Consider the following 25198-nt stretch of genomic DNA (forward strand, 5'->3'; position numbering starts at 1 on the left):
TGTTGTATATGCCTCTCGGCATAGTAGGCCTACTCAGACAATATTGCTCTTTGTATGATAGGAGGCCGATACAAATCTTGGTTGGGTCATCTGAAACGACTGTGATGTGCTCAGCATCTCCAGCATTATAGCCATTATAGCCTATAGATAAAACTACCATTTGAAAAAAACGGAGGGCTACGCAAATAGTCTGGAGTGAACTGAAGCCAGGTCCTCGATTGCTAGTGTTGGCTATGTAAGGCTATTTAAATACATTAAAGATTTGCGCGAGAATCTATACTATCTCTCCACTCCAGCAAAAAGTCATCCAATATGCCAAGATGTCGAGCCGTGGTCTTATCGATCGCTCCCGGTGGATTGCACGTATAATTTGCGCTCTGATATCAGCAGTTATTTCATCAAAAGGGCATGCCATTGTGAACACATGAAATCTGCGGTGAACGCCGGTGGAAATACCCAAAACCGGGTTATGTTTCAAACTTAACCTGCGCAAAACCTGGTCCGACCAGGTTTGATTCAGAGCATATGTTGCTATAGCAACTAACATACCGTGATCCTTTTGGAACGGAAAACCTAGGGTTACAGCAAACCCTGGGTTAACTTACCCGGTTATGTGATAAAACCGGCTTTGTGGAACACCCCACCGCTCTAACCCAACGAACACATAACACAAACATGATAATATAGTCAGGTCAAGGCTGGAGCCGAAGGCCCCATTTCTCCTCCAGGCAAATGGTAGACACTCAGACAATGCACCAGTCATCCTCAAGAACGGGAGAGCCACATTAAATTATCAAACAGGAGACACTTCGGGGGGGCGCTCCCCCGTTTTAATTTATCACACAAGAGACACTTCGGGGGCACTCCCCCGTTAGGAAGAACACAAGAAGATACACATGCATATAGGCACTGATACAATTATGTTCAAAACACACTTTCACAAGATAAGAGTCTTTTAGCCAACTTCATCAGAAATAATCAGATGGCTGGCTACCTAACCTGATGAACAAGTTGAACTACTAATTAGAATACGAGGATCAAACTGGGCATTTACGGTTATTTCCTTGTTCCTTTAAGCATAAAAGCAGTGGAGAACAGCAGGGCATCAAACATTGAGAGAAGCCATTACCAGGTGAGTCAACGTTTATCATATAATTTAAGCATGTTTTTTTGCAGACTGGTAGGCTATATGTAACAAATGTATCCATATATCGACCATGATATCTCATCAGAGTTCAGGAACCATTGTCAAGGTATTGGCTTTCTCCGTGAACAATGCAGCCAATATGTGCTCCTTAAAATTTCTGTTCTCCATTAAAGTCAGTCAGGTTAGCTTGACTAGTCATCTTAATGTGTTGAATTACCTGAGATAAATTAACTCATCTATTAATTATTAAATACATCTTGAAATAGAAACATTGCTGCTCAGAATGCTTTATAGGATTCCTGATCATTTTGACCCCAATCTTTTTTCCTCATCATCTCTCTTACACCCTTACACCACCAGCGTCATTGAGGAAAGATGAAGCTGAGCCTATGCCTCCTCCTGTTCCTCACCGTGCTGGCTTCAGCCCTGGGCCTCAGCATTCTGCATCCATCCCCGGTTTTAAGCAAGACAGTTCTGAGCGTGACCTTGAGCCATGCAAACGGCCTCCGTGGGGACGGCTGGTTCGGTAAGACTGACGGCTACGTCAAGGTAAGAACCAGGGCTGCTTCTGCTCTCAAATGTTACCAAACGAGTAAAAGTCGGTGGATTGTCTATCTCCATTAGTGGGTGTGGCTGAAATTGTCTGTCGGACATCGTTTGCATTGTTTCATTTAGGTGACCGCTGGAGGGACCACTCGCGAGACTCGCACCATCCGGAACAACAACGACCCGTACTGGAGGCAGACTCTAAGTTTTGCTTCGCATTTGCGGCCGATCTACCTGAGCCTGCAGGTTTGGGACAGTGACGGCGGGTTAAGAGGCAGAGATGATTATTTGGGAGGTTGCAGAGTTTATATAGTGAGATCGTTTCGGAGCCGGTCACATAGTTGCAAAATTGGTAGGAGAGGAAGGGTTTTCTTCTCTTACAGGTACCCCCAGCACTAAATCGCAACCTCGCTGTTGCAAATTCTACACTCCCAGTTCCAACTGAGATAACTACACCAGTGCCATGAACGCATACCTAGTATGTGTTAGCTTTATCATCTCTCGGTTTTGGCTGGAGTTTTCATTCATGTCATTAATTGCTATTTGATCGAAATAATGAACTACATTTGGCGGTGTTGGGGGTTATGAAAGCTATTTGATGATATGGTGATAGCAGCAACAATTGTAATTGTAGAAAAAGTTGAGAATGTGCTTTAAGGAATCACTGCAATGGTAATCTGAAAGAGTGCTAATCTAAGATTTGGGGATTTCTGTATTTCCTGAGAACCTCTGTCTGTGTTACATGATGAGAATATAATCCACTGTAATCAAAAGATCTAACCCTGTCTTTCTTATTATAGCAACTGTTATTCAGTGCTCTGATTAATAAAATGTAGAATTGATTGCAAATGCCCTTTTCTTCTATTTCCTAAATAACGATCGATCAAACCTGATGATGAAATAAAGTTTTTATCCAAAAAATAACACGTTGGTTCATTAGAGCATCAATTTATTCACTCCAAAAAATGTGTTTATAGAACTGTGTAAATGATAGGGGTGGGAAAAAGAATCGATTCTTCGATGCATCGCGATTCTCGCTAGAACGATTCTGTCTCGATGCAGATATTATTATTATTAATTTTTTTTTTTCCTGCTGCAACATTCTGTTTGCCAGAGAGGGATAATTTTTGTAATTTTAAAATCATTGAATTTATCTTCAGTGTCTATTGGCCAATCGAACTCATTCTGATTCAAGAGCAGCTTTTCCTTTAATGACATAGAAAAGAAAGATTAGAAAGAAAATAAAACTGAAACCTATTTTTTTGCATGCTTCCATAATGTGTTATAATGCAAGCTGCATTGATTATTGCATTGTTCATTGAAAGTCATATTTGTGACAAAAGCTTTCTCTCTTGTGAAATATTAGATAAGTTAATTCATCTGTTGATGTCTTTAATGATCATCACAAAAGTAGGAAGTGATTAGCAAACTCTGAGTAGCAAACCCAGACGTATGTATATATTTTTGAAAATCACGCATGGAAATGTACATAAAAAAAATTGTTGCATCGATAATTGCTTCAGAATCGAATCGTTGACCTCATAATCGGAATCGAATCGAATCGTGAGGTGCCAAGAGATTCCCACCCCTAGTAAATGACACATTCATTCATTCGTAAATTCGACACCTTCCTAGGACCGGTACAGTGCAGATGAGTTCTCATCAAAAGGGCTTTTCATAGGTCTACATAGGCTCACATCAACTAGTAACAGCTATGTACATAAAACTTTGGAGTATAAAGCTTAGCATTAATAAAAAATTGGTTGGTATCACAAAATATAACAATAGATTTCTATTCCCCTCATTCTCTGGCATCAGTGTAAGAAAAACAACATCAACCTATTGTCATTGATAAAAAAAATTGTCTTTTCATGTGGTTCGGTCAGTGTGTAACAACTACCATCAGTAACCAAAGAGCCCCCAAAATAACAATGAAAATACATTCAATACAAGTGGAGCCGCAAATACCATGCAGATGCAAATCACCCAATACACTTTGCGTCTGAAATATTTCAAATTAAAAGCGTGTTTGATGTCGGCAATACCGTGACACATTTGCCCTCTGTTTGAGAGAGGTCTTTTCCTTAGAGAAAGTACTATTGTCAGGGGTAAAAAGGGCAAATACCTCAAATGTATAAAATGGATAGCCGCTATAAAATTCAGCCCTTGGTGGAGTGCTCTTGGAATCAGAGGAATTTCAACTTCATTTCCAAAACATACCTGATGTGCAATGTGGGTTTTCCCCCCACCAGTCCTTAATCACTCTCTGAAAATCCAAGGATTGTTAAAATAAAACACATACTGCGCATGTAACCTCTGGTAGTACAAAAACATTCAAGGAAGTGTAAAACTCAAACTGTGCCCGGGGCCATTAGTGAATGCTATTTGGCAATAGGAGCCAAATAGTAAGGGTGGAATAGTCTTTCATGGGCGCAGATGTGCAAAGCATTGTGGGTGTGGAGCAGTAACCGTGGAAACCGCGAGGTGAAGTAACCGACAAATCCTTCTGGAACCTCGCCTAGGGTCTCCTGTACCTCCTTGGGCAGCTCGTGATAGTGGTGCTTCTGTTGTGAAACACAAAAGATGTCCGCAACGGTCACGAACACAGCCTGAGTAACAAAGCGTTTGTTTTGGGTGTAGTCGTCATCTCACCTTATTCCTCATGGCCCTCAGAAGGTCTCTGACCGAGTTCCCCTTATAGGTCCGGAACTTTCTCAGATCTGCGACAGGAAAAATCGTACATTTGATTTAGATTAGATCATATGATATTATATTAAATTAATACTCTTGTCACGGGAAGATAATGACAATATAAAGGAAGGGGGGATTAAAGCTGTTAATGCTTGGCTGATCAAATGAGTGAGTGAGTGAGTGAGTGAGTGAGTGAGTGAGTGAGTGAGTGGCGAGCGAGTGAGTGAGTGAGTGAGTGAGTGAGCGAGTGAGTGAGTGAGCGAGCGAGCGAGTGAGTGAGTGAGTGAGTGAGTGGCGAGCGAGTGAGTGAGTGAGTGAGTGAGTGAGTGAGCGAGTGAGTGAGCGAGCGCGTGCGTGCGTGAGTGCATACCCGTCTGCAAAGGCACAGAGATGTGCATCCTCCAGTTGGTTCGAACCACCGCTCTGCCCGCGGTCTCTAGCCTCACCACAATAGCCCCCTCCCCTGGTTCCTTCTCTATACGGTCACTCACGTCCTACACACACACACACACACACACACACACACACACACACACACACACACACACACACACACACACACACACACACACACACACACACACACACACACACACACACACACACACAGGTTTTGCATGTTTTGTAGTGCATCACAATGGGAATTATCTACACGCTTTATGTGTGAAGTGTAAAATGGTGTCTTTTGCGATTCATTAATAATTCATCTTGGATGAGTCACCAAACTCACCTGGAAGAACAGTAGCTGCTTCTCAGGAATCCAAAAGAAGGGATGTTTGAGCACACAGGAAGTCGAGGGGCGGGACTCCGGCGCTGCACTTATCATTCGCTCGATCAGATCCCGAGCTATGACATCATCTATTTAGAGAGAAAAGCTTAATGTTGCAGAAAAACAAACACACACAGTTACACACTTACACACACACACAAGCCCGCACAATATCTCACCATGCATATCCTCCATGAAGTGTGAGAGTGTGTATTCTCCTGCCAGGATGTTGACCTGACGCCTCAGTGCATCGCCAAAGGGGTGCTGCCCCCTGCTGACCACATAATAGAAGACACAGCCGGCTGAGAACACATCCACCGCTGCTGTCTTAAGAGGAGAGGAATGGAGAGGACAGGTGGACAGTTTTAGTAGATCCAGATGGAAATAGATCAAGGCTGCTAAATCGAAACGTTTGCTAAGGTTTATCAATCCACTTTCCTGTGTTCACAGGTCCACTGTCCTATAGTCCAGTGTTTTATGTCCAGTGATCTAAGGCCCAATGTTCTAAGGCCCAGTGTTCTAAGGCCCAGTGTTCTATAGTCCAGTGTTCTAAGGCCCAGTGTTCTATAGTCCAGTGTTCTAAGGCCCAGTGTTCTATAGTCCAGTGTTCTTAGGCCCTCTGTTCTAAAGCATAGCGTTCTATAGTCCGGTGTTCTATAGTCCAGTGTTCTTAGGCCCACTGTTCTAAGAGGTCTAGTGTTCTACGGTCTAGTCCCCCATGCTCCAGTGTTCTAAGCTCCAGTGTTCTAAGCTCCTTGGAGCCGTCCCAGGGCCCTACCGGGTTGTTTCCGGGAGCTTCTCGCAGCACCTCGGGGGCGATCCATCCCTCAGTCCCGGGGATCCCTGAGCGCATGGAGAAGCTGCAGCGACCGTCCAGCATCTTCTTGCACAGCCCAAAGTCTGAGATGAGGGCCCGGACCCGGCCCAGCGGCCCGGGACCCGAGATCAGGATGTTCCTCGGCTTCAGATCCCGGTGGACTGGAGGAAGGGAGAGGAAGAGGAGGATGAAGAACGGAGAATGTGCGGACGTGTGTGTGTGTGTGTGTGTGTACGTGTGTGTGTGTGTGTACGTGTGTGTGTGTGTACACGTGTGTGTGTGTGTACACGTGTGTGTACACGTGTGTGTGTGTGTGTGTGTGTGTGTGTGTGTGTGTGTGTGTGTGTGTGTGTGTGTGTGTGCGTGCGTGTGCGCGCGCGTGTGTGTGTGTGTGTCAGACCTATGTTGAGAGAGTGAAGGTGAGAGAGGCCACACATGGTCTGCTCCAGTAGAGTCACTGCACTCAGCCCAGGGAAGCCGGTTGGGTCTTCCACATACTGCAGGGAACACACACATACACACACACACACACACACACACACACACACACACACACACACACACACACACACACACACACACACACACACACACACACACACACACACACACACACACACACACACACACACACACACACACTTTAGGATCCGCTTACAAGTAAACCAAATTGAGTACAGTTAGTGCCACAAGCTAATAATAAACACTGGCATTGGTTTTGCTTTCCCAGAGTTTTATCACCAGATAATCCTATCGTCAAAGTTGGCCAATGCAAGGAAGTTGTTTATTTGATTTGAAAAAAACATAATAATTATACGTGTATTCAAATATTTTCCGATAATCTCAACCTAGCCTCAATCATAACTGTTTCCCCCAGCTTCAACCCTTTCTATTGCCTCAGGTTAACCATTTTCTCTACGCATAACTCTTTCAGATCCACCAACCCTCCACCCTGTACCATCACCTTAACCCTATTCTACGACCTTCAACCTTCTGACTGATTGCTTTGAACCAATGGACGATCCAGTGTGGACCATCTATATTTCTGGGCCACCTTCAGCTCATCTCATTTAAAGAACCATTGAACCCACCAGTGAACCCACTGTTTCAGATGGAAATCCAACACTATAATATAGATTATATCCAATCCAAAACAAAGATTATTGTTTTGGATTGAAAGAGGGGGGCGTGTTATCCCGCCAACCTTATGATACTTTTTTTGTTTGTTGCTGTGTATGAACATATAATAAGCGATGTTATGTATGAAATGTGCTACACACCGCAGCTTTATACTATAGGTGTTAGAAGCGGATGCAACCATAAATACAACACTGCTACGACAGATCGTCACCATTCACGCACACCGTAGCGTTATACTATACGTATCCTGCCTTACCCTCGGACGCGGGTATTAAATAAATCCCTGCTCAGACAGAGCTTCACCATTCACACACCGTAGCGTTATACGATACGTGTTTGAAAAGCTAAACTATCTCACAGACGCCACAGTCAACCGCTGCCCGGACAGAGCTCCGCACGTCCACACAAACCACCGGCGCCCCTTGGGCTTCTGAATGCCTCGGAAAAGGCCCCCAGACCTCAAGGAAAGAACGCTATCTGCTTCCACCATAGAGGGGGGGGTTGTACACTGAACACTAGCTCGTGCATAATCAGAATACTCATCATACATGCAGACACCTGGCTCAGACACATGTTTTCATGTCACAACGTTTTTCCCCAAAACACAGGATTTTGACCACTTTTCCTCTAAATTGGGGACTTATATCCGTTACAGTGATAAAATGGCATAGATTACTATGATGACGATCATCGGACAAATGACTACACTCATAACAAGACTAAGTGTTTTTTTGGTTCACTGGTCCCTCAAGGCTCTCCGGCATCCAAACACCCACCTGTTGCAGAGTGGCAGCGCACAGCTCGATGGCGATGTAGGTGAAAAGCCGGTCCCTCTCAGTGCAGAAGTAGCGGATGACGTTGGGGTGCGTGTCCGACTCCCTTAATAGCTGCACTTCGCGCTCCGCCACCTCGAAGCACTCGGGCAGGATGCGCTTCACGGCCACTTGCCGGCCGTCAAAATGGCCCCTGCGAACAGGAGCGTCAACAGTTTCGAACCGAAACCACCAGGGAGTTCAAACAGATGGATTTGATTTGGTTTTAGCTGAAGCGAGAATGGCCATTGCATTGTAGTTACACTGCATGATTTATATCACCATTCAAAAAGGTGATGTCAGGATTAATTACACGCATCGCATATTATGCCTTTATACAACTTTGGTATAAGGTTTCATTTATTGAGTTGATCTTTCTAGGGATTGAGAGTCCCTAATCTAATTTGGACTGGAGGACATTGGAATTTGGTCCGATGACGAAATCAGACTGCATGGAAATGTTGGGACTGACCCAAATCAAATCGTTAATTAGTTAATTGTCCACGACAGTAACCGGGCAACAGTTGCTTTGGAGCCTGAACTCATTCTGGGTTATATTCTATTATCACAGAATATTACATATTCTGTGATAATAAATCTTTTCAACAAAGTAGCCCACCATGATTCGCTCATGCAAATACGTTCTGCTAGTAAAATTCCTATTGTACTTTGCATGATTACCCGGTCAAGAACCGTACGGTCAAACTGACACTTCATGGAGTCGGTGCTTAAGTGTAGGTGCTTTTTTCTTGTCCGGTTCAACCATTGAGAAAAGGCCCAGTTGTGTTGCTAGGTTACCTGAAGACGAAGGTTCCTGCTGAACCATGTCCCAGAACCTCAGATGGCTTGAAGGTCATCTTCCCCACGTTGACCTCATCTCCTTCCACTTCTACCAGAAGAAGAGAAGCACAGAAGAATGTTATTCAACGTCTACCGATGACCAATTGTCTTACCGAGACACTGTTTATATCATAAATGTACATTTACATTTACATTTAGGGCATTTAGCAGACGCTTCTATCCAAAGCGACTTACAATAAGTACATTTGTCATAAGAAGTGAAACAATATATCACTGTCAGTACAGTAAAGATGTTCATAGAGCCAAGTGCAAGTACTAACAATCGCTAGGCTAACCCATTCCCCATGTACAGCAATGCTAGCAGCTACTGCAGATGTTACACAATTAAGTACTATGAATAAGTGCAATGTAGATTAAGTGGGTACAATAAGTGTGTACATTAAGTGCCAGAACGTGCAACATACAATGGTGGCCGGAAGGGGCTGGGTAGCTATGCAGATGTGTGTAAATGTGTTACTACTTCCGTGTGTGTGTGTGTGTGTGTGTGTGTGTGTGTGTGTGTGTGTGTGTGTGTGTGTGTGTGTGTGTGTGTGTGTGTGTGTGTGTGTGTGTGTGTGTGTGTGTGTGTGTGTGTGTGTGTGGTATGCACCAGTTGTTTGTGGAAGTCCAGTGGTTCTGCTTCTGCTGTCTGCATCTGAATTGCTGCTTATCAGAGACTCAGGTAGAGATTCAGTAGACGCTGCCTTGAATTCTATCAACAGAAGAGGACGGTGTTCATTATCTAACCGCCCTCTTTTTCTCCCACACAGTATACATCCAATTTAGCCTGAGCACCTGAAATTGTTGATTTCTTACATATTCTTTTATTTTATACTTTCTTGCGAGGACTCTTTCGAGGAATGTGACTTATAAACAGGAGCTTACTGAAAAACATTTAAGTTGAGTAGCATGAACTTTTGAAAGGGCTTACCGCTACTGGAGTTAGAGAGGGTGGGAGGAGAGGAGTGTGTATTCGTCTGGCTGTCGTCTCTCAGTGGTTCTGAGGTTTCCGTGTCGCCTCCCGGCCTTTGAACCTTTTGAACTTTGGCAGCACGCTGGTTCAAAACAATGGACAAACCCTTTACACTAGCTGCCGTCTGGTGGTAACCTCAGATATACAGGATAATAAACAGATTTAAGTGAGGAATTCATGCAGAAAGCACTTTGATGCGTGATATATACTGTAACTGTTCGGATTAACAATAATAACAATCTGAGATTCCATTGATTATTATTTTTACTACATTGCACTATAACTTATTCGGTAACCTATCTAATTTTGGTTGCATGCGTTAGCAAACCAGCTAGGCGACGTCAGAGTTGCGTTAATTTAATTTTTTTATTTGTATTCTTTTTGTAGCTTTAAACACAGCCCCTAATAAATTGAATTACTACCTGTACATTAAAAAGTATTTCTGCTCACTTTTTTCTGTGGAGAACCAGCGCCTTGAATATTTACTACAGCGTTTCTACAGCTCGATGCGGTTTCGCAATGAATCCGTCTTTACAGAGATATTCCTCAACCGCATAAAACAAAACCGGATGGTTTTCGCCCGTTTCAGCTCCGTGTGGACGGGGCCTCAATGAATAAATGTTAGGCAACGGAGTTGAATCCACCAGATATTTATACGATTTATACCACTTTCCAACCACACACACATTCTTTCACGAAAAGTTGAAATTCTACCATCCGATGTGGGATGGGTAAAAGAGAAAGGTGCAGACTGACCGAGGGGTAGGTGAGAGCGAAGGCCAGCCAGCCCCCCACCAGCAGGGTGAGGACTGCCAGCGTCAGGGGGTCCTGGGACAGGGAGGAGGGCAGAATTCTGGAGGGCCGTTTGCCCCGGACCCCCTTCGTCCCGTGCGTGCGTACCCCATTCTCTTCATCGTCATGGTCCCCTTCACCCTGGCCCTGAGATGCAGTCTCGAACTAAACCACGGTAACAGAGAGGGTGAACAGAAGCAAAAGGTATTATTATTATGGTTGTTCACACCAACGGCGTAGTAATCACTAGTAATTTATGATTTTATTTTGTGTCTCTGAGTCGTCTTCTTTTGTTATTAAGGGTGGGACAGTCGGCCGTCGGACTGTCTGTCAGTCTAACGCTCATTATTTATAACAAATGTTCATGTCTGCACGGAGTTCTCCCTGACCAGTCTGGTTGTGTGCGTGCGTTAATGTGTGTGTTAATCTGTGTGTTAATCTGTGTCTATGTGTGTTAATGTGTCTGTGTCTGTGTGTGTGTGTGTGTGTTTAATGTGTGGGTGGGTGTCTATTAATGTAATCTGTGTGTAATAATGTGTCTGTGTACGTATGTCTATTAATGTCTGTGTGTGTGTGTGTGTGTGTGTGTGTGTGTGTGTGTGTGTGTGTGTGTGTGTGTGTGTGTGTGTGTGTGTGTGTGTGTGTGTGTGTGTGTGTGTGTGTGTGTGTGTGTGTGTTGGTCTCACATAGTGCTGGTTGTAGTGGGAGGCGGCGGGGGTCCGGGGGGGGATGAAGGGCTCTCTGGAGCGCTGGAGGCTGACGGGGAACTCCCTCAGCATGGTGGTGTGAGCCAACGGAGGGAGCTCGTGATGCCCTGACACACACACACACACACACACACACACACACACACACACACACACACACACACACACACACACACACACACACACACACACACACACACACACACACAGAGACAGACAGACAGACAGACAGACAGACAGACACAGACACAGACACACACTTTTGTAAATATTGGGCTTCAAAACACACTTTGCGTGATCATATCGGTGTGCGTATAGTGCCCGTGTGGGGATGTGTGTGCACATGCACGGTGCGTGCGCGCGCGCGTGTTTGTGTAATTGAGCGTGCGTCTACCTATCAGCAGCCAGTGGTTGTTCCGGCTGTTGGTGCTGCCGTGGGGATAGCGCACGTCGGTGGACGGCATGCTCTCACACTCCCCTTTCTGTCGCAGCGTCACGCCGGCCGTGATGGGACCCTCGATGCGGGCTAGGGTCAGGCCCCGAGGCTGCAGGGGGGGGGGGGGGGGAGAGAGCTTTCACTTCCCAGAGTCACCCCCCCCAACCACTGGCTACCCACGTCTCACCCCCTTGCTACAGGTGGAGCGTGGGCGAAGCCATGATGACGAAAAGGGCCCTGGCATGGGTGTTCTTCTAAAGGGCCCCTGTTTGGCCAACCTGTGTGAGGCGTCTGTGGCTGCCTTCCCATTGGTGACATCACAAAGTGTTTACGAGCGTCCACCCAGATTTACGATAGACGGATCGATTTCATTTATTCGATTGTTTTCACTTTCGTGAGTTTTGGGGGAGGGGAGATACGATGTGGTCACTTGTGATGTCACCGGTGGATCCAATTTTAAACGGCTTGCGATGACGGGAGTCCGAGAAGTGAGGGTCATTTAGGGGAAGAAAAAAAGGGCGTGGAAGTACGCATACTCACCACTAGGGGGACTCCGTGATGGACCAATGAGGTGGATGCATACAGGCGGGAGTCCAGTTTGCCCACATAGAGGGTAGGCCTGGACCAATGAACATCAACCAAGTGTGAATGAGCTATCCAATCACGCTAAAAAACGCAGGACCAGTGGAATTCTGTGCGCGTGCGGCCTCGTGTGCACACACATGCGACTTACACAAGCTGTGCCTGGGCAGTGGCCTGCTCCTTCACAAACTGGTAGCTCCACTTCAGCGTGGAGGGGGAGTCCGCCTGGTCGCTGGCCGAGGCGAAGGTGAGGTAGCGCAGCGTCTCCAGGGCCAGGGACAGGTGGGGGGCGTGTCTCAGCGACTCCCCCGAGTACAGATAGACCCCCACCACGGGGGAACCGTAGTTCTGACTCCACAGGACGTCACCTGGCACAAAGACACACACAAAGGTACCGGGTTCGATCCCAATGTCCAGCCTGACTGCAGGCAGTCTGGAGCAAGCCTAATGATGTAACCTCTTCCCAGAGGTACAGATGTCGCTACTCATACTAATTATGGGTCTGTTCCTTGGATGTGCCGGGGCACATGGTTAAGGCCCCCAATGCAGCCTAGGTTAGTTTAGTACATGTGTACTTGTGCATAAAAAGAGTTGACCCATCATTTGTGTAATGAGGACACCTGTGTTTGTCCTGCAATGACGCCTCTTTTTAAATGGTCCATGCAGGGTCCATTTTGGTATAAAAGCATCTGCTTAAAGGCTAAGCACTGATTACACCAACAAGACACAAACAAACGCACCAGGAAGGATGTGCATGTAAAAAGGAAAGTAGCTGTAGAGAAGGACTTTAGAGAGAAGAGAAGGTCCTATTTCCTATTCCTTTCCTAACCACTGTTCCTTGATCTTGCTGCAGGACGTCATGGAAAGATGGGGAGGAGAACTCATAAGGGATTTAGGAGAAGACCAGCTTGTTTCGACAAGCTCTTAGATACTTCAGTCATTGCACTCATTTCCGAGCCTTCCCAGGAAAAAAGCCTAAGCCTTTGAGCCCCTTCTCTCGTGAGATTTAGAGCAACATCTACAGCGCTCCGTGCCGTTTGTAAAACCACTGACCTTATATTGATACACATATATTGTGCACAAGACAACAGAACAAAGCGGGAATGTACACGAGCAATAGTTAGAAGTATTTGCTGACACTCTCTCAGATATCATCTCAGAGCACACACACACACACACACACACACACACACACACACACACACACACACACACACACACACACACACACACACACACACACACACACACACACACACACACACACACACACTACCTGTTTCTCTGTCCACTGTAACCACCAGACCATCACCACTGGATACAAGATGAGCCATCCCTGCAAAGAGAGACAAGAGAGATAAGGATGCGTCTGTTTGTGTGGAACAGTGTTGGAGAGAGAGGCGCGTGTAAACAATCAATTGAAGAGTTTTTTGATTTGCCTGTCTATGTTTTCCAACGGGAGGCAGTGTGTGTGTGTGGGTGACATACTGTAGTCCTGTTTCTCGTCATAGGGGGGCGCCGAGTAGTCGTTGTACGTGGCGTTCCACCGTAGCTCCTGGGTCTTGGTGTCAAACATGGTGATCATGTATTCTGTAGGATTACAGACATCACAACGGAGAGTGAGGGAGTGAGTGAGTCTGTTTATGTGCGTATGAGTGAGTGTGTATGTCATACCCTCTCCCAACCCCATGCACTTCGTGATTTTCAACTTTTTGTTTATCTTTGTTTGTAAAATGTGTATCCCCTGTTTTGATTACCAATTATTTTCCCCTGTGTTGTTGTTTTTTAAAGTTCCCCAGGTTGTAGTCGACTAGACTAAACTAAAGCATTACGTTCCTCGTCCTTTCCCGACCTTTTTTCCTTATCCTCGATTGATAACGTCATGAGAGACATGGTAAAAGAACCACGATGCTGGGAGAATCCTACGGCACTAGACCAGAGGCCTCTACGAATAGTCAAATCTCCTAACCTTTATGCCTCCTTTCCTTAACCTTTGTGGAAAAAGTCATCGGGTCAAGGAGAGATGAAAAGGTGCTTCCTTTCGAACATAGGAAAAGACAGCACTGTTTGAAATGAATTCGACTCCACTCTTCCTAGCCGACGTCATTGCGCAACGGCGGGTATTGCCGACCTCTAGCGTCTCTAGTGTGAAACTACAATTTTCCGAAGATTGACTAAAACAAGCGCTCTTTGATCCATGCGTTCTTGTCGCATTGATTTCAATCAGGTTATCGCCAACAGTGAGAATCACGAAGATTGGACTAGGTCAACGGGAATATTTTAGGCCACTTGAATTCCAATTCACAGTAGAGCAGAAGCTCTACTGTGAGCTCCCCACCCCCCTTCATCTCCCCCCGCCCCCGGCCCAGCCCTCCCTGCCCCCCATGGACTGCACTCTAAGACTTGATGCACCTTAATATGGAGATATGGAGATATATTGCTTTTATTATTTTTATTATTATTTTATGAATGATATTTATGAATCTATTTATTAATTGTTATTTATTATTATTTAGCTGTGTAAGTCTGGTTGCCTCTACTGTCTCGTTGTCTTTATGGCAATGACAAATAAAGTACTTTGAACTTTGAACTCTGACTCCCATATAACCTTTCTCGGTTCTTAGGTTCAGGTGGGACCCATTAGGTGGTTGGGACTTAGCCTTGAATATGGTATCCAAAAAAGACTCCTAATCCCCCCCCAAAAAATACAACTCGTATAAATATTGTATTCCAGCCAGCAATTCCCCCAAAAATGAATTAAGTCCATGATTTTTTTCTCAAATGACAGTGGCCATAGAGAAGAGCTAATGTGCTAAAGCTAACGAGATATGGCACCTATTTCCCCTAGTTACCCATTTCTCATCAGGCGCACTGTGGGAGTGTGTGTGGATGATGGCTGGTTAGGCAGCCTCACCTGGCCGGGTCTGATTGGACCCTGGGGCTGGGTGAGGCTGCACACCTGTTGCACATTATGGCCCAATCCCATTTCTACCCCTTACCCCTTCCCCTTACCCCTCCCCCTTGTTTTGAAGGGGTAAGGGTAAGGGGTGAGGGGAAGGCGTAAGGGGAAGGCGTAAGGGGAAGGCGTAAGGCCCTTACCCCTTCCCCTTCCCCCTTCAAAACAAGGGGCAGGGGTAAGGGGTAGAAATGGGATTGGGCCGAAGAAATCAGTGTGTACAGGTTCAACCAGCCATCCCCAATCGCACACTCAGGAGATCTCCTGCATGGCAGCGGAGCACCCTTCTCATGTTCATTGTCTACAACTGGAACAATAACCTGGATTAAACACGTCCTTTAACGTCCAACGGCCTTTATGTTTGGAGGGGCCCGAAATAAATCACGAAGGTGGAGTGTGGAAGCCACACCACCTAGGTGGCATGTAGTAATGGACTTTGCTATGTTGACTTTGCAAACACTTGAACACATATTCATACCTATAACGGACAATACTTATTTCCGGCACACACAACAATGTAAGAAGTGGTTGATGTAGTGTGGTGTGTGTGCATGTGTGTGCGCATGTGTGTGTGTGTGTGTGTGTGTGTGTGTGTGTGTGTGTGTGTGTGTGTGTGTGTGCTACCTGTGCGTCCTATGTAAAGAAGAGGTGTGTTCGGACAGATGGATTCGGAGGAGGAGGTGGTTAGGCTTGTCTGCTTTTCCCCCGTTTCAGGATCCACCACAAACCACACATCCTGCTTCTTCCCTGTTAGCAGCGCACACACAAGGGCACACACGCAGGGAGAATAATATTTAAAACAGCGCAGCTTCTTCTGTTGACTTGTGCCGATGTATAACTTCAACTTAACTGGTTAAACAAGACAAAATCCTGGGGCTGATCATTGTCTCTCAAACCAAAACTCACACGCACTATATTCAACCCAGTGATACACTGTAGGCTGAACATTATTTTCCCAGAGTTTTGCATACGTTTGATTTCATAAAAGCGTGCCATTGTAAGGGCCACATCTATTCTGCTTGATGTTGAGTGTGGCTGATTCACCAATAGGCAATATAAATGAACCTAATGAAATGAATACGGACGAAGGTTAAAGAGTGTTTTTTGTTCACATGATTGCGGTCTTCTTCTACTCGTTCTATGGGGTCTCACCCGTATAGAGAATGCCATCCGAGCTCTTGCAGGGGGCTGACTGGACCAGCTCTGGGATGGTGAAAGGCAGCTTCTACAGACACATGTACACAGTGGTTTGGTAAAGCACACGCACGCACACACACACACACACACACACACACACACACACACACACACACACACACACACACACACACACACACACACACACACACACACACACACACACACACACACACACACACACACACGTGTTCCTCACCATCAGGCCCTCCTTGTGCTTGCCTTCCAGAACGTACAGACTGCCGTCGCTGGGATCGGGGAGGAACCCTGGCCTACACAGAGCACCACGGGTCAGTCTACACCCCTACATGACACGCATCGTCTGAGTGAGTGAGTGTGTGCGTGGGTTACTCACTCCTGAAGGTAGATTGGGACTTGAATGATGGGGTCTGAAATAGAAGAGGGAGGTTGAATAGATGTTAAAAATTCGGGGGGGCGGGGAATGATAGTGTGTGTGTGTGTGTGTGTGTGTGTGTGTGTGTGTGTGTGTGTGTGTGTGTGTGTGTGTGTGTGTGTGTGTGTGTGTGTGTGTGTGTGTGTGTGTGTGTGTGTGTAGTGGTCACCTTCTCTGAGGGTCCATTTGATGTCCCCAGACTGCTTGGAGACGGCGTGCAGGCTGCCGTCCAGGGTGGAGACGAACAGCAAAGACTCTGGAAGGGTGACTGAGCTCCCACCTCCCACCTGGGGGATGGACAGACAGACAGACAGACAGACACACACACACACAGACAGAGAGGGGTGGGAAGAACATGAGAGGTAAGGGAAATAAGAGGATGAAAAATAGCAATAAACAAACTGCTGGGTATCTCAGATGTCAACATTATGGGGAAATATATTGGAAGCCCTCATCACCTCGTGTGTGTGTGTGTGTGTGTGTGTGTGTGTGTGTGTGTGTGTGTGTGTGTGTGTGTGTGTGTGTGTGTGCACTCGTGCATGGTAATCCTCTTGGCTCTACGGTGGCACTTGGAGGCCTTAACAACAGAAGCGTGTTCCTAATTAAACAGGATATCCTTCTTCCCCGGGGCCTACTCCGCCCCCCTGCCACTGCTGCTCCGTGTCACTTCACCACTCCCATATTGACACAGCACAGGGGTGGCAACCGACACCGCTACAGCCAAACCCTGTGCGTAGTGTGCGAGCCTATAGCTTACTGTCTGTAAGCAAACAGCGGAGCAACGTTATAGAGGCGCGCGCGTGCACTGCCAACGCAAACACACACACACACACACACACACACGCACATACGCACACACGTAAACAGAGGCAGAAACCCCACTGACGCGCTCCATTGACTTCCAATCACTACAATAGATCGTCCTCAATAACCGTTATAGTTTAAATGGACCACCACTACCATCATGTGGCACACATTACTGGCACCCCCAAAATAGAAACGCGCAGAAGGGCTCTCTAAATAGACATGGTGGATATAAACAACAAGCAACAGAGTCAGTGTTTACCTGAAACAAGGTCCCGTCCCAGGACAGCAGGAGAAGGGTGATCAGCAGGCGTCCCACAGCCCTTGTCGCCCCCAAAACAGACTCTTTCATGGCACTTGACAACAGACTTACGCGCCTTTAGAACTATTAACAGAGGTCAAACTCTTTCAATTTCCAACGCGCACCCATCTGTGATGAAGACCGCGACAGCTGACTCCTATAAATCGCTAATGCTCTTTTTTAAGAGCTCCGCAGGAGTCTGTAATAGATACATGAAAAGATAGAGTTCTGCTTACAACGACAACAGCATCGTCCACATTCTTATACCTATTCCATATTTCCGTGTTGGGACGGAACCAGTGATGTCAGAAAGCAAATTGTCCGAAAGAGAAGAGGTGCCCCCACACACAGTGAGTGACAAAAGCATTCAGCCAACAGCGAACGAGATAAGAAAAGAAGGGGAGGAGTTGAGAAGAGGCTGGAACACGTGGAGCTCAGTAAATACATGAAACAAGAGGGGCTTTTTGTGCAATAGAAGTTGGTGGAACACAGTTCATAACCCATACATACAAAACTTAGTTGAGATTCTGTTCATTGTCCATTGTTTATGCTTATGAATTGTTCCCATCGCTATCACACGACTAATCGAATTAATATATTAGAGAAAGCTTAATATCAAGATCATTCTGAAGTATAACTTGAACTGTTCTTAAGTGTTCAATATCATATTTAAAGACTGCATTAAAACACATTTAGAGTCAGCATCTAATTTAAATATATTATTCATGTGTAATAGCCTACATATTACACATATAATCCTACGAATATATCTTATCATTAGCACAACATTTTTAATAGTTCCACCACTATCTTTTTCCAGTTTAGATAGTTTAAAGGTCCGGAAACTGACTACTGAAATAAACCTGCCGGAGGAAGATCTATTTGGTGAAACATTATGATTGCAAGCAAGAAAAGCTATCTATCTAATCACATTCCATAACACACAATAAGCAAAACAGATATTTAAGAATGATATTGCAGATACTATTGTTATCCAACTCGTTTTTTGGGCCAACTTATTTTAAAATGTATTGTATAATGTTTAAAGAATTCAAGCAATTCAAACCCCTTTCCCTGTGTAATGTACAATTCTTTTGTTCAGTTAGTGTGATCTATTCCTCCACATACAATTTGAATTAATTGTATCAAGCTGCGGACATATTCTACAACGCATGTTTAGATAAAGATGTATAGGTAGACAGGGGCGCTGCCAGGAATTTTGGGCCCTATGAAAGATTCTAATTTTGGGCCCCCCCCCAACATCTATCGACTGTTTTGGTAAACATGGCCCAGCATCACAATAGCACTTCAGTTAGACTTTTCGTTGCCCCTTCATGGAGTATGGGTTTGTGTGACTTTAAATAAGGGTATGAACTTACTTATTAAACGTATTTCATTCAGTTAGTGACATCATGTAATTCAAGTAATAAACTAAGTATTTATAGCCTACTGTCTTTTAGGCAGCAGTCTTATACATATTGTCCAATAGCTGCTTAAACACAATTTTACAACAATGTCCTTCTCTCATGCTAAAATTGGACTTGACCCAGTTTGGTTTCAACACATCAACTTTTCAGCAAATCCAAACACACTGTTTTCCACACAACACAAATACCTATGGAAATCCAATGGAATTTTGTGTTGAAAATAAAGCTGTGTGTACAGATTCACAAATACAGAAATTTGATTGTTATGCTAAAATTGTCTGTAAGCAGCTTGAAACTGTACTACAATTGTCAGTTTGATTATTGATTACCCATTCATGTAGTTAGTGACCTTGCTTTGTAATTGAGAGTACATTACAATGTTAAACCAGTACATGGCAGCATAAGCCTGTGGATGCTTCACAGCCAGAGCCCCAAGAAACCATAAGAGTACTCACAATTTCATACCTTGTATAACTGCAATAGTCTTTTCAGAAGACATGATGCACTGCAAAAAAATCCACCGTTTCTGCTTACTTTAAACACATATTTATTATGCAAGTACAATTTCAAATTCCATAAATAGTACATAAAAAAGATACATTAAAAAGATAGACTCTTATAGGAACTGAATTAACATTACAATTGCTTGACATCAACACAAATATTTACACTTCAGCTTCAAACAATATGAAAAAAAATCTCAATTTACACTGTTCATGAATAAAAAGTTTAATTGCTGAAGTCTAAAGTGCAAAAAATAGCTCCAAGTAACAATCAAAATGTAAACAAAGAACATAATTTACAGTGCAATTGCATACAATATCAATGGATCCACATTGTAGACATCAATAAAAATATACAAGTAACAAGAGTTACAGTAAAAGAAAGAAAAACATTCTGTTTTCTCGAACCTAACGACTGACCGTTAAATACTGAAATATGATCTAGCCTAGAAGGCACCCTCATTCAAAACTTTCATCCTAAAGCAACTAACATCCTACCAAACTAATGTTGCTTACCTCCTTCTCCGAAAAGGAATCCAGTCGTGGTGGCCGTGGGCGGATCTAGTCCTCCTCCTGAAGTTGAAAATGCACATATTTAAGACACGTTAGGTTCTTTTGAAAAAAATATTTTGTATTAAAAGACTAGTTTATCACGGTCGTTCGTCCACATTTGCCGTTTGTTCGCTGTGACAATAAAGGTGGAGTTTTTAAATAGGAAACTATGCTAACTAGCATGCTCTCTTGGAGGCTAATCCAAGAATTCTGCTTGTTAGCCTACCATTTGATAGAGTTTGAAAACGCAAGGTCATTGAGTGAGCATACCTTCTTTATTGGCGAACAATTGAGTGACCAGTTGCCTGCCTCTTTTGGCCCTCTCCTCTTTCTCCCGTCTTTCCTTCAGTTTTTGCCAACCTGACTTCATTTCTGTAGCTGTCACCACCAGCTCACCATCATGTGGTTAAGACCTGACCTCAGCCAGCCCAGCCGCTCTGTACACCTGCTGCCAGTGCCAGCATCTCACATTTCGGATGCTGTTCGATTCAACGCATCGTGCGTTGCGGCTGAACCATTTCGCAAGAGCTCAGGGGGAAGGCCAAATGACAATATGTTAATTAACTAACGAAAACGTTATGGAAATCGACAGTTGTGAGTTTAATACGTTTATTTCCAATTACCATTTCTTTGTAATGAGACATTTAAAAAAAAAAAAAGGCAAGAATATTAATATTATATTATTAATTGCCATCCGCGGGCCGTGGGCCGTGCTGCGTTGGGCTGGGCCCTTAGAATCAGTACCACTTTTCCCCGCCAGGCAGCGCCCCTGTAGGTAGACATTGATAGACTGGGTAGACCCGCCCGTTCTGCCGGCGATTTGAGTTCGCCCTGCACAAGGCCAAACGAGCCAATCACCAAGTTGGCTTTTCCCCTTGGCGTGCTTTTGGCTGGTTTAACACAATGACGACAGGGAAGCGACGGCAAGCAGCCAACCGCGTACACAGTAATTTGAACTAGGCCCATTGAACACGCCACTTGTGCTGAAGAAAATGACAGCAGCTTCCCCAGACCAACGTGCAAGCTACGACTGATCTTGGTTTGGCAATAGCCAGACTAAGACATTGATATGCTTTCAGTGTTTCACAATAAACCCCAGCAATCACAGATAAGTCTCTTAATAACTACCTGACCCGCGCTTTGGATGTCTTATCAGTTATTGATTTGAAATTGAGATGACTGCAGTCTGAGCAAATTACCTGGGGAGCTTAATCCTGACTTCGCCATTGCGGGACTCAAACCTGCAACCCCTTTCCTTCTCCTAGCATTAGCTGCAGCTTAGCCCCCTCGACTTTATATCAAAAGGCAGCGAAGCTAGAATTAAGCAACTTATATAAAACCATGTTACATACACACCAAGCACGATACAGGCATGCAAACTGGCTCGGGGTGAAAAAGGTGAGAATGATGCGTGAGCTGAGAAAAACACAGAACCACTATAGGGTTCCAGGTTTATACTCCGGGGAGTTTTCTTTTACATTTTTTTTGTATTAGAGTTAGTCACAAGCTAAAAAAAAATTACAGGACTGCGCACAATTACGAACAAAGCATTAATTTATAATGTGCAAGGGCAGCCCCAATAGGTACATAACTTATTACAAAATTAAGAAAGAATATTGAGAAGAATAAAAAGAGGTGGGAGGACAGGGCAATAGGAGTATGCCATTATTTATTTTTCTTCTTGGCCTGGACCAGTGTCTCAAGGGCCCGCTTTCGCTGTTTTGCAGAATGCAAAACAGCGACTTCTCTCACCTATATCGACTAGTATGTATCAACACAACTGGTGACCCCGCTGAAAAATTATCTTTCGGCCCGAACGCGTTCGGTTCGCAAAGTTGCGGCACGGTTCGCGTTTCCACTGCCAAAAGTGGGCGTGACATGGGGATAAAAACAAACCGCGAGGTATTATTCTGGACAATGGACGTGTCGCGTAAAACGTTAGCTTGGGCGAACAAGGAGGTGGAGCATGGACCTATTAAAGAAGACAATACTTTATTAAAGCATGCATTTGTGATGTAGAACAAAATAAAAAGAAAACAAAGTGCTTGCATGATATTGAAGCCTACAGCGATCGTTACTTAACTTGTGTGGTGGTGCCTTATCATTTGTTTACCCTTCACTCCCATTGGCTGAATCGATGAGAACGTTTTAGATAATATAAGGTCGCGGGGAGACGAAGCTCTGTTCGTTTATATATTTTATTTACGTGACCATATTTTTGTTATGTTTGTTTTGGGAATCAGTTCTCGTCGTTCACCTTCGGGATGTTTACGTAGCTGCCGCGGCGATCGACATCCGGCCTACCATGAGGGTACTGTCGGCGGTGGAAACGCTCGGTGGAAACGAGGCATTTAAAGGCTCCGCTGGGCTCACGCTTGGCCGTTTCAGATGGTAGGCGACTTTCCGCTCGCGCTGTCGGTTCGCCACGCGGCTTCAAGAGCGCGCGCATGCGTTCGACGAGCACGGAAGCGAGTTCCACGGGAGTGCGCCCACTTGTCGTGCCGCCTGACAGAATGCTGCGCCTTCTCTGTCCGCTCGCCTCTCCATTGAGAATGTATTAGCAGGCGCTACAAGGACCCCCCCCCCCCCCCCCCCAAAAAAAATGTTTTCTCAACGGATCTCCACGAATCACACAAGTGGTCAATTTTGTCTTCAAAACGGCGAATTTCGCCGAAAGGGGACTAGTTTGCATGCCTGACGATAAGGAGAAAGAAAAGAGAGGAAAAACATGATCGGAACATCCCATATTTTACCCAAAAAAAACTTTATTTCTCTGCCACACACCTTCATATAACACTCCAGCCTTGACAGTGTCATGAGTTTTACAAAATGTCACAAACGCCTTGGCTCAAAGGCGTTGACATAGGGAGACAGACACCGTCGGGTAACGTTCGTTACAATATACTATATTTATTGACAGGCACGATTCCATAATACAACACAGGCGCAGAGAAGACGATGCGAACCGCCGCATCCAGCCGTCAACCCGCGTCTGGAGAGAGAGCGAATGGGCCACAGGACACTTCCTATATCCCCGGCAGTCCGAACACAGCTGCCCGCAATTCCCTCATTATGCCAGGAACACTCAAGCTCCTCCTGCAGGCCAAAGAGAGCAGTACAATACACAAACAACATACAATACCCTACAGGCAGAGGGAGGAATAGGCCTAGCGCTCAAGGAACAGAGCAGGGCGTCACATCACTCCCCCCCAAAAGACAGGAGCCTACCTCATTGGCTTCTGGGAAAAACATTACAAAAGTTATTTTATCCATTCGGGACACCTGAAGCCGAACACGACATGAGACAGACAGACAGACACCCTCACTGCATTACATTTTCCCGGCCACGGTCATACGGTGTCTTCCTTCTCTTAAGAGAACGACCCAGATTTTCGCTCGCAGTCTTCCATGCAAGGATCAGCTTGCGACGAAAACCTTGGACATGGTCGGCCAAGCTCTCTGGTGGTTCTGTACCGCCCAACTCACTGCCCAAGACAGACAGAGGTGTCCGCACCCTGTGACCAAAGACGAGGTCACTAGGACCAAATCCCGTAGACTTACTTTCCTGCGCGACCGCCTGTGCCGCCAGCAAGAGCCATGCCCAATCTCGCTTCAACTCAATGCCAGACTTAGACTTTGGCAGGGGCCCAAAGCAGTCAATGATCAGGTGCTCAAAAGGAGTACCAACAGATTGGGTATGCACCACCACTTGACCGGACGCAGTACCTGCAAGAGGCAACCCGTCTTGGATAAAACAGTCATGCTCCACACCCTGATCATCCACAATCATCGCAAAACTCCCTTCCAAGGTGGCGTCATATACAATACCCTACAGACAGAGGGAGGAATAGGCCTAGCGCTCAAGGAACAGAGCAGGGCGTCACAAAAATGTCGTCCAGTTTGCTATACAAATGAACCAAAGTAGAAATAAATTATCTTGCAAGTGCGCGTGCCCTGAACCCTGGTGCGGACTGGTGCGTTAGGGCTGGCTGAAGGCAGAGTGAGGGGGGGGGGGGGGGGGGGGGGGGGGGGAATGGACCTAGTTTAATAAATAATTCTGGCGGAGGCACTTACATCGTGTAAGGTACGGGGGAAGCTATGGTTATAGACAGCGCTGCGGTGGCATCCCCTTTATCCCGGCTGAAAAGAGGCGACGCTGTGCGCGTATGGAGGCGTATAAGCGTCGGTGCCCCACGGGCATCTCGCCGCCTTGGCTCTCAAAGGTCCCGCTCGGGCTTGGGGTATCCGAAGAGCTCAAAGTCAGGCTGGTACAGCTTGTAAAGCGCTTCCCTTTCCGCGATGGGGATGTGGGAGAACCAATCCCGTTTCCAGCTGCTGGCGGTGCGGTTGCGCGCGCCGGTGGGGAAGTGAATCCACTGATCCACTCCCAGCATCCTCAGCAGCTGTTTCGAGTCCGCCTCCAGGGTTTCCAGGTGACCGACAAAGTCATATTGGACCTGGCATGGGTGGCACAGACGGTAGATCTGCAAAGAAACACATGGCTACTGTTTGAACGGCATACATGGTATGTATGTGACTATGCATGAGTGTGACTATGGGTGTGTCTGATTAACGTGCGTGTGTGTGTGTCTGATTAACGTGTGTGTGTGTGTGAGTTAGTGTGTGTGTGTGTGTGTGTGTGTGTGTGTGTGTGTGTGTGTGTGTGTGTGTGTGTGTGTGTGTGTGTGTGTGTGTGTGTGTGAATGAGGCAGTGTGATACTGAGTGTGTGTGCGGGGGTCTGTGACTAGCGTGAGTGTGTCTGTGTGTGGGTGTGTACCTGCCGCCAGTGCTCATTAAAGACAGCCTCCTTC

General features: G+C 45.6%; 2 protein-coding genes and 1 long non-coding RNA gene across 5 annotated transcripts in view; 1 reads left to right on the plus strand and 2 right to left on the minus strand.

The window, feature by feature from the left end:
* The first annotated feature begins 1015 nt into the window (after window positions 1–1015).
* On the plus strand, window positions 1016–2542 carry LOC115540211 (uncharacterized). Its single transcript, XR_003976137.1, has 3 exons — window positions 1016–1132; window positions 1508–1696; window positions 1823–2542. It is a non-coding gene; the product is annotated as an uncharacterized LOC115540211 (long non-coding RNA).
* Window positions 2543–2625: 83 nt separating this feature from the next.
* Window positions 2626–18262, minus strand: ern2 (endoplasmic reticulum to nucleus signaling 2). Of its 2 annotated transcripts, XM_030351310.1 has the most exons (24): window positions 17866–18257; window positions 16969–17086; window positions 16761–16794; window positions 16605–16677; window positions 16361–16433; window positions 15833–15955; window positions 13741–13842; window positions 13529–13588; window positions 12404–12620; window positions 12211–12289; window positions 11629–11779; window positions 11214–11341; window positions 10492–10692; window positions 9694–9817; window positions 9373–9474; window positions 8721–8811; window positions 7887–8076; window positions 6371–6467; window positions 5932–6131; window positions 5333–5480; window positions 5115–5242; window positions 4755–4878; window positions 4346–4413; window positions 2626–4257 (listed from the first exon to the last, which is right to left on the minus strand). In XM_030351310.1, the coding sequence occupies exons 1-24, from the start codon at window positions 17953–17955 to the stop codon at window positions 4075–4077; spliced, it is 2904 nt and encodes a 967-aa protein (XP_030207170.1). In that variant the 5' UTR covers window positions 17956–18257; the 3' UTR covers window positions 2626–4074. The 2 variants fall into 2 exon arrangements, 1 of the variants encoding a protein (XP_030207170.1); XR_003976136.1 differs by lacking the exons at window positions 2626–4257; window positions 4346–4413 and having other exon boundaries at window positions 4780–4878; window positions 5333–5476; window positions 17866–18262.
* Window positions 18263–23131: 4869 nt separating this feature from the next.
* Window positions 23132–25198, minus strand: part of LOC115540569 (carbohydrate sulfotransferase 12) — a 6997-nt gene continuing 4930 nt past the window's right edge. For both annotated transcript variants that reach the window (XM_030351987.1, XM_030351988.1), the window contains 2 exons: window positions 25165–25198; window positions 23132–24870 (listed from right to left, as the gene is read on the minus strand). The exon at window positions 25165–25198 is cut by the window's right edge and continues 159 nt beyond it. In XM_030351987.1, coding sequence (XP_030207847.1) covers window positions 24604–24870; window positions 25165–25198 — 301 coding nt within the window. In that variant the 3' untranslated portion in view covers window positions 23132–24603. The remainder of the gene's footprint in view (window positions 24871–25164) is intronic.

This window comes from Gadus morhua, chromosome 3, assembly GCF_902167405.1.
Source record: "Gadus morhua chromosome 3, gadMor3.0, whole genome shotgun sequence".
Classification (NCBI taxonomy): Eukaryota; Metazoa; Chordata; class Actinopteri; order Gadiformes; family Gadidae; genus Gadus; species Gadus morhua.